This window comes from Herpailurus yagouaroundi, unplaced genomic scaffold (assembly GCF_014898765.1).
Source record: "Herpailurus yagouaroundi ecotype Mexico unplaced genomic scaffold, PumYag 163, whole genome shotgun sequence".
Classification (NCBI taxonomy): Eukaryota; Metazoa; Chordata; class Mammalia; order Carnivora; family Felidae; genus Herpailurus; species Herpailurus yagouaroundi.
The window spans coordinates 14107939-14117622 of record NW_024412404.1 but is presented as its reverse complement, the minus strand read 5'-3'; the positions used below and the strand labels follow the sequence as shown (position 1 = coordinate 14117622).

At 34.1% G+C, this 9684-nt stretch overlaps 1 protein-coding gene across 2 annotated transcripts in view; it reads left to right on the top strand.

Annotated features, from left to right (window-relative positions):
* Positions 1-9684, top strand: part of P4HA1 (prolyl 4-hydroxylase subunit alpha 1) — a 90893-nt gene that overhangs the window by 50191 nt on the left and 31018 nt on the right. Inside the window, exon 9 of one of the 2 annotated variants that reach the window (XM_040485350.1) lies at positions 2011-2081. In XM_040485350.1, coding sequence (XP_040341284.1) covers positions 2011-2081 — 71 coding nt within the window. Of the gene's footprint in view, positions 1-910; positions 982-2010; positions 2082-9684 lie in introns of both variants that reach the window. The other variant, XM_040485349.1, reaches the window with a different exon arrangement.

Sequence of the window (9684 nt, the reverse complement as noted above, 5' to 3'; positions counted from 1 at the left end):
TATATATATATATATATATATATATATATATATATATATATCCAAGGGAATTCTTATCACTCTTTCATCATATTGTGCCAGTATTGTCTGAATTCCTATTTTCGTCCATTCTTTGTGGTCTATAAACCAAGTAAACCAAAACATCTTGGTAGAATATTGATTAAGAATGCGTTTCAGCTTGGGGATCAAGTCATATATCTCTGGGTTTGGAGACCTCAGTCTTCAAAGGGGATGCCTCAGTTGGATTATTTTAATAAAAAAATTCAAAGGCAATAAAAATTTTATTCTCTTTTGTTAACCTCCAAATCACCCTCCATTTTTTTTTAAAGTTTAAAATCATTATCTTGGCTGTCATCAATTTCTTACTGTTTTTGTACATTTATGAGTTCTTTTCATCTACCTTTCTGTTAGGTCCCAAGATTATTTCACTGTATATGTGAAATATATGAACATATATATTGAAGGAAGGAAAGATAGATTTTGAAACAAATTTTGAACATTAACCTTTGCAGACAGTTGCATCACTAAAAAAATTAAAATAAGAGGTTTGAAATGGATCATTAACTGCAAATAGCCATTCTTGTAACTATAAATTAGACTTCACATTTTAGAAATTTTTCTTTCCTCACAGTCCCATCATCCAACCATTGAAAGAAATTTAATTTCTAATCTCTTTTGTGTATCCTCCATTCATGCAAAGCAAAAACAAAATTTTTAAAATAACAAAAAAAATCCAAAAACTAAAAAACTTCCAAGTCTCAAGGCTTAACACAAGATGACTAGAAGTCTATGGAGTTATTTTCTCTTTTCATTTTCCTTTGTAAAAATCCCAGAATTCTGACCGGTTGGATAAATGTGATTCCTTTTTTTTTGTTTTGTAATGCGACTATTTTGATGGTTGGCTTCACAGCTGAGGCGAGCCACCATTTCAAACCCAATAACAGGAGACTTGGAGACGGTACATTACAGAATTAGCAAAAGGTAAGAGATGTGTATGTTGCATATTTTGCCCTCTAACGCGTGTTTTGTACATCCTACAGGAATTATTCATTTAAGAGAAGTAGGTCATTTTCAGTCTCCAGCTCAAGTCACTGCCTCTTTATATATGCATGGGTAAAATGCTTTGTGTTTCACGGGTCTTTCCCTTTAACTAGAAGTTCTCTTTAATCTTTAATTGGTCTGTTATTTTTAGGGAATTAATATGCTTTGCATTTCTCTTCAGGTCAGGAATCCAATCTCCAGGAAATGGCTTGATACTTGTTTTCTGTTTCCTTTTTCTTGCCAAAGGGGAAAAAAAAAGAAAAAGAAGAAGCCTGGATTAATCTGGGAGTAGCCTTTGTTTATATAGTTCTCTCACATTCATAAATGCTACAGTGAATTCACATCATCCTTCATGGTGATTGTACTGGCATTTGTTCATTCATCTTGTGAAATACCATTGTCATTTTGAAGTAATCTGTATTCCTCCTGTTGGAGTTATTTTAAAAAACTTGCTGACTTGAAAGCTGGCAATGGAAAGAACAGAGTTATGCTTCTGATCTCAGTCTTCCAACTACTATTATTCATGAACTTAGTTGCCTTTTACTTCTCCAGAGAGACTTAACTATACTTTTATCTCAGTGAGAGTTTTAAAAAATAAATTTAAAGAGACTATTAACTATTCTTTTGTCACAATACTTAAAGGACATTAAACTTCTAGATCTGAGAAAGCTCCTGTGAAACCCAGTGCTATAAATCATTTACATACAGCTTCAAATGATTTAAAAAAAAAAAAAGTGAAAGGACAATAAATCTACAACAAAAATATGTCAACCCATTTTCTCTTGATTTGGAAGTGGCTTTTCATTTATTGCCACCTTTCTAAATGTTTTTGCTGATTTGAAACCATTACCTACCATCCAGACCAATCTGAACTCTTCCAATCACCTGTGGCTTGGCAAAACAAAACAAACAAAAGCCCAAAATTGCCTGCTACGTTAGTAAGTCCTTGTCCTTTCTCTTTTTTTGTAGCTGAGCCGAGCTACAGTACATGACCCTGAGACTGGAAAATTGACCACAGCACAGTACAGAGTATCTAAGAGGTAAGGGAGTAATGGAGAGAATTTTAGTCTTATTTGGACTATTTTCTTTCTTGAGAATCTATTTTAATAAAACCCATGATATGGTTTCTAAGACCTAGGCTTTAAGCATGACAACTATGCCTGAATTTTCATGATAGACTAATAAACAGACATGGTTATGGGACAGTTAACAGAGATTTTCTAGAACTAACTTACTAGATTTCAAAATGCCTGCTGAGACTCCCCAAACTCCCCCTGAAACTGAGTTCCTATATTGAAGTAAGAGAAGTTCCCAAAGAACCATCATAGAAACAAGGCCTAATTTGGCTTCTGCAGTAAAAGCAAAGGTTTAAAAATCTCTAAGTCACCAGAATAGCTATAGGTATTGAGAAAGGGCATGCCTTGAAGGATTCCATAACAAATCTTTTTAAGTCAGTTGGTTTCAAATTCTTTGCTTTTACCAATGTTTAAAGAGAATTTACTTAAGTTATTAGCTGATAGACCACTGAAATAATTTTAACAATAGATTACTGTGTAACTAATGTATATAACTTAGAAGGAATCTGCAGAATAAGTGACATTATTCCAACAGAACTCCTTTTCCATCTACTTATTTACAAAGGAGTTTTCTCAGCTCTCATGAAAATGAAAATAGAAATATATTAAGTTTGGTCTCATTCTAGAAATAAGTAATATTTATCCACGGTTACAATACCTAATTGAAAATAACGAAATAAGCTCCTTCCATCTCATTATATCAATTTATAAAAGTATTTTTGTTGTAGATAAGTATAATGTAATAAAAGACTTCTAGGAATAGAAATGTATATCTCTAGGACAAGGCTTCTCAACCTCAGCATTATTGATGTTTCAGATCAGATAATTCTTTGTTGGTGGTGGTTGCCCTAAGCTTTGTACAAGCTTAGCTGCATCTCTGGCATCCACTAGATGCCAGTAACACCCTTCCTCCCAGTTGTGACAGTCAAAAATGTCTCCAGACATTGCCAAATATCCCTTGGTAGGCAAAATCCATCTCCCACCCCAAAGACTTCACCTCTCCACACATGTTGAAAGCCACTATTCTAGTATAAAAATGGAATGAAAATGCAGTCCAAGAGGAAAAAAAATTTTTGAATATTATTGCTGTAAGTCATAGCAAAAGTACTATGAAGACTGTCAGAATGCATTGTTTCCCTACTCTTTTTTGGGCAAAGCTCTATGTCCTTTATATGGTAATAACCTTCAACATCCTCACACACATTGCTTGGTTTCCTAACTGTCTGCCCTATACTACCTGCCCCCCCCCGCCCCAGGTAGAAGTCATGGAGAAAATTTAATCTCTGTGATATGTCAGGGAGATGAATAAATGGTAAGGATTTGCAGAAACTAATTTGGATAATGTTTTGATACATGATTTATAATGCTTCTGTGCATTGTAATTAACTCTAAATTTCAAGTTAAACTTCAGCTATTTTTCCATTCTATTACAGAATATTATGCATGTGTTGAAAAATAAACCCTTTATTTGTGGGGGTAAAAGAAAAAAATTAACCCATTAAAAATAGTATTTTATCAAAGATTATTTTTATTATATGGTTTTAGGCATTTTTACTGTCATAAGGCTTGTATCTAACTTCTCCAGATTTGGATGCTTTTAGGAAGCACATAAAATAAAATTTTCGTGAACTTAGTTCTTTGGAAGTCCTTTTTGGAAATTTTTTATATATACAATGGACCTTTTGAAGAAATAGCCAGCCCACAGAGTCATTGGACCCTTACCAATAAGGCAAAATAGATTATTCTTGGAAACTTTTTTTTCCTTAAGAACTAAATATTTCTAAACATTTTGAGCTTATTTTTTTAGTATTCTAATTTTATAGCTCTGAGAAGAATTTTATTGGATTTTTTTTAGAAAGACACAACCATACTTTATATTATATAAGGCAATAGAAGTCATTTAGCCAGCAGCATTAGAAGTTTTAGAAAGAAGACTGGGGCGCCTGGGTGGCGCAGTCGGTTAAGCGTCCGACTTCAGCCAGGTCACGATCTCGCGGTCCGTGAGTTCGAGCCCCGCGTCGGGCTCTGGGCTGATGGTTCAGAGCCTGGAGCCTGTTTCCGATTCTGTGTCTCCCTCTCTCTCTGCCCCTCGCCCGTTCATGCTCTGTCTCTCTCTGTCCCAAAAATAAATAAACGTTGAAAAAAAAATTTTTTTTAAAAAGAAGTTTTAGAAGACTAATACCAGAATAAATTCACCTAATCGCAGCAAAGTGTGCAGAGAGTGTGTTTGTTTTCAAAATTACCTAGTAACAGTAGAATTCCACAGCATAGTGATATTTATATTTACCCAAGGAAAATTGTTCAGCAAATCTTTTAAAAATAAAATATATATGTTGAGAGAGGCCGTAACTGTTAAAGAATTGGCTCCATAAAATATCCTATACATTTCATATTTAACAAATAAAAAGTTTTTGTTATTTTAGGAATTCATTAGCTATGCCGAGACGTTTTCTACCCATCAATGTAAAAATCTGAATTTTGAAGATGCCTACAAGTGAAATAAATGTTTTATGTTTCCTTCATACATTATACCTCTGAAAAAGGCATCTCAAATGCAAAGTAGAAGTATTTATGTGTACTGATGTCAGTTAATGTGGTTCCTTTTGCTGTGGGAACATCTGTATTTTGAATGGGTCAGAAAGGAATCTCAAATATCTGTATTTTGAGAAATTTCTCAGTGATTACATCATCTTCTGAGGAAGGAAAATCTGTTCCAGCATCCTAGCAAATAGAATTTTATTTGGGTAAAGTATCTGTGGAAATCCATTACTGTTTATTTATTTTATTGACTTTCTGAACTTTTGGTAAGGCATCTCTGTCCTTTCCTATATTATCCTTTCCGATATTTAAAAAAAAAACAAATCCCAAACTAAAAATTTACTACAGCTTATTAATGGAAATGCTAATAATTTTGGCTGAATCAGAGAAATGGAATTTTAGTTTTGAAATGGTAAACATTGAGTTACTGAAAAGGCAGTTTAGTTATGTGAGTTCATTAAGTCCAGTTAAAATAATATAAAGAGATTTGCAAATAAACAATCCACTTAGTGTAGTAGAAAAAGCTTCTTTGATTCTGGTGGGTTATTTTTGGAAGTAGTTTTCATTTTCTTACTCTCAAGTACAGATTTCCTATAATAATGACATTTTCTTATGCTTGAGATTTAATGTAAATAAGGAACAAATACAATATAAAAGCATATTAATATACTATAGAAGCAAATACAAATATATTTGAATAATTTCAGATATTTTTAAAATTGGAGTCCCTTTTAACAATGACATTACTCTCTTTTGGGTTGAACAGTGGTTCTCAGCTCAGATTAAAATAACTGAAATGGACAGATCTATAGTGTTATTTCATAATTGTCCCACTAAAAACCAAAGGGCTGGGATAAATTTCCAGTCTAGGTGATCAGCATTTCTTTGTTAACCATCAAGCGCTTACAGAGAGCAAAACTTTTTTTTTTTTTTTTAAGACAAGTATTGGGCCGCCTGGGTGGCGCAGTCGGTTAAGCGTCCGACTTCAGCCAGGTCACGATCTCGCGGTCCGTGAGTTCGAGCCCCGCGTCAGGCTCTGGGCTGATGGGTCAGAGCCTGGAGCCTGTTTCCAATTCTGTGTCTCCCCCTCTCTCTGCCCCTACCCCGTTCATGCTCTGTCTCTCTCTCTGTCCCAAAAATAAATAAACGTTGAAAAAAAAAATGAAAAAAATTAAAGACAAGTATTTTTTTTTTTTTTTTTTTTTTTAGTGTTTATTTTTGAGAGACAGCCAATGGGGGAGGGGCCAACAATAGGGGGATAGAGGATCTGAACCAGGGGTGGAACTCACGACCTGGGGGATCATGACCTGAGCCAAAGTCAGCTGCTTAACTGACAAAGCCACCCAGGTGCCCCAAGAGCAAAACTTTTAATAATTCTTGTTTTTGCAAAAAATCACATAGTGGTTTTATATTAGCTATTTGTAAAATGTAAATTTTCACATGTGTTGAGTTAGAAGAAGGTAATGATACTATTCAAATTATACCACTCACATTTTCCTTTGGAACTTTGTAACATTCTCCAAAACCTCCAAAATGAATTTTTCTATTTACTGAACATGAGGTCCTTATTAATGTATTAGAAATATAGTAATGCAGTATGAGAATGTTGTTCCTTAATCAAATAGAGCATTCCAGTGACATTGTAAAATAGCATATATTAGAAGAATAACAAACACTTCTTAATAAAAAAAATTCATTAGAAAGGAAAAAATGTTGAAACATTACTCTGAATATACAACTTAGCTCTTGGGTTCCTGTGATTAAGACCAAAAGGAATATAGTTTGTGTTATCTAATTAGTAACAGAAAAAAGAAACACATATAAAATTATCTGGAGAAAGAGATAGTGTTTTCTCATGGCACTAAATTGTGTTGTATGGAAAAAACACTGTATAACTTAGTTGAAATTTTCTTTTCTTCTTTTTTTAATGTTTGTTTATTTTTGTGAGAGAGAGAGAGAGCATGTAAGCAGGGGAAGGGCAGAGAGAGAGGGAGACAGTGGATCTGAGAGCTCAATGTGAGGCTTGAACCCATGAACGGGGAGATCATGACCTGAGCTGGAGTTGGACACCTAACAGACTGAGCCTCCCAACAATTTCAATTACAGTTGTACAAACAATAAAGAAATGTTCTTCAAATGATTTATCCTGTTACAGCAAATACTGTAACTTTATGTTCTAACTCTGTTGAAAAACACTGAGTACTTAGAAGAGAGAGCCTTGATTTCTTTTGATTTCATTTAGTCCAGGAATGACTTCCAGATTCTAAGGAATAGACAGTTAATCTATAATATAGTATCATTGTCTTCACTGAATTTTTTGGTGGTGTTACAACAATCTAAATTCAGGGCTAATTTCTTAGAGTAGATGATAGGTCTATAATAATGTTGCTGAAGACAGATTAGCAGTTGGGGTCCAGATGAAGAAGATGTTTTAAATGTATAGAGTTCTCCAGCTAAAGAAAATCCTATTATGTTTTGGAGAGGTTTTCATATGAAAGTCAAATTAAGTGAAATAACACGCATAAGTAGAATTTATTTTCCACTCTAGTGACTATAAGAGAACCACAATTAAGATAACAGTTTATTTTTTTTATGTTTATCTGAGAGAGCATGCAGGAGGGACAGAGAGAGAGGGAGAGAGCGAGAATCCCAAGCAGGCTCCACACTGCCAGCACAGAGCCTGACGCTGGGCTCAAACTCAAGAACTGTGAGATCATGACCTGAGCTGAAAGCAAAGGTTGGACACATAACCAACCAAGCCACCCAAGTGCCCCAACAGTTTATTTTTTTTTAACCTGTAATCAGTCATTAATGACTTTAACTGCTAAGCCTCAGACCTTCTGTTCATATCATTTATAGTATAACAAGTGCAATTTAAATTTTTAAAAATCTAAACAATTAAACTATTTTCCTTCTAGGATTAGCAAAAATTAAAAAGATTGATTCTGGCAAGGATTTTCTGAAATGGGCACTCATAGCATACGTTAGGAGTATAAATCACTTTTTTGGAGAACAATAAGACATCATTTATCAAAATGTGAAAGTCGTCTAGCAGTTCCACATGTAGGAGTTTAACCTACGGAGATATTCGCACAAGTATGCAAAGATATACAAAAATTTTCATTATAGTATTGTTTGTAATAGAGAAAAAGTAGAAATAATCTTATTTAACCAGTGCTTTATTGACAGACCTTCATGGTCATTTTGGAAGTAAAGATGGTTTATTTTAAAAAGAAAGGCAGTAGTTAAAAGCACTGTGGAATGGGAATGTAAAATGATATAGTTACTATGGAAGAGTCTGGTATTTCCTCAAAAAGTTAAACATAGGATTACTATATGAACCACTGCTAGGTATATACCCAAAAGAATTGAAAGGAGGGACTCAAACATTTACTTGTATACCCGTGTTCATAACAGCATTATTCACAATAGCCAAAAGTTGTAAGCAACCCAGGTGTTCATTCATGGATGAATAGATAAATGTTATATATTCATATGATAGAATATTATTCAAAAAGAATGAAATTCCAATACATGCAACAACACGGATGAATCTTGAGAATGAATAAATGAAAACAAGTAAGTGAAATAACACACAAAAGGACAAATATTATGTGATTTTACTTACAGTAAGTACCTAGAATAGAAAAATTCATACAGACAGAAAGTGGATTAGAGGTTACCAGGGCCTGGGAGGAGAGGGAAATGGCAAATTATTGTTTAATGGGTACAGAGTTTCAGTTGGGATGATGAGAAAGTTCTGGAAATAGTGATGATGGTTGCACAACTTTGTGAATGTATTTAACACCACTGAATTACACACTTAAAAATGGGTAAAATGGTAAATCTTATGTATTTTTTAAACCACCATATATATATATATATATATATATATATATTTTTATATATATATTTATTTTTTTTTTTTTTAAACTGAGGTTGTGCTATATGTACTGACTTGGAAAGATGTCAGAAGTATTTTCGGTGGCAGGGGGAAGTATATGTGTATATTGATACGGGAGATGGGAGAGTTGGTAGATTCCTAGTTTTTAAAAAATTCTCTCTGTACATTTGTTTATATACAGGGGGAAATGTTGAGGATATATAGCTATTTATTAGTAGTGTTTACCTGTGAGGAATGGGACTAGGAAAGGAACTTCATATACTTTTGTATTGTTTGAAATTTTTATGAGTATTTCTTTTTTTTTATGTTTGTTTATATTTGAGAGAGACAGTGCATGAACAGGAGAGGGGCAGAGAGAGAGATGGAGACAGAATCTGAAGGCAGGCTCCAGGCTCTGAGCTATCAGCATAGAGCCCGACGCAGGGCTCGAACTCACAAGCCGTGAGATCATGTCCTGAACCAAAGTCAGACATTCAACTGACTGAGCCACCCAGGCGCCCCAAGTATTTCTTTTTTTAAGTAGCTTTATTGAGATATATACATACCATACAGTTCATCCATTGAAAGTGTACAATTCAGTGGCTTTTAGTATATTCAGAGAGTTGTGCCTCCATCGCCATAATCAATTTTAGAACATTTTCATTACCTGAAAGAGAAATTCTGTACTCCTTAGCAGTAACTACTCAATCATCAATTCACCCCCCTCTAAGCCCAGTCGTAGGTGACCACTAATCTACTTTCTGTTTTTATGGATTTGCCTGTTCTGGAATAAAATCATATAATATGGGGCCTTTTTGTATCTGGCTTCTTTCACTTACCATGTTTGTAAGGTTCATTCATGTTGATGTATGTATCTGCATTTCATTCCTTTTCATGGCTGAGCAATATCCCATTGTGATGGATATACCACATTTTATCTATTTTATTCATCCATTGATAGTGGCGTTGTTTCTACTTTTTGGCTAATATGGATATTGCTGCTCTGAAAATTCTTGTACAAGTTTTTATGTGAATGTAAGTTTAAATTTCTCTTGGGTATAGACTTAGGAGTAAAATTGCTAGGTCATATGGTATCTCTATATTTAACCATTTGAGGAACTGCCAAACTTTTCCAAAGTGGCAGCA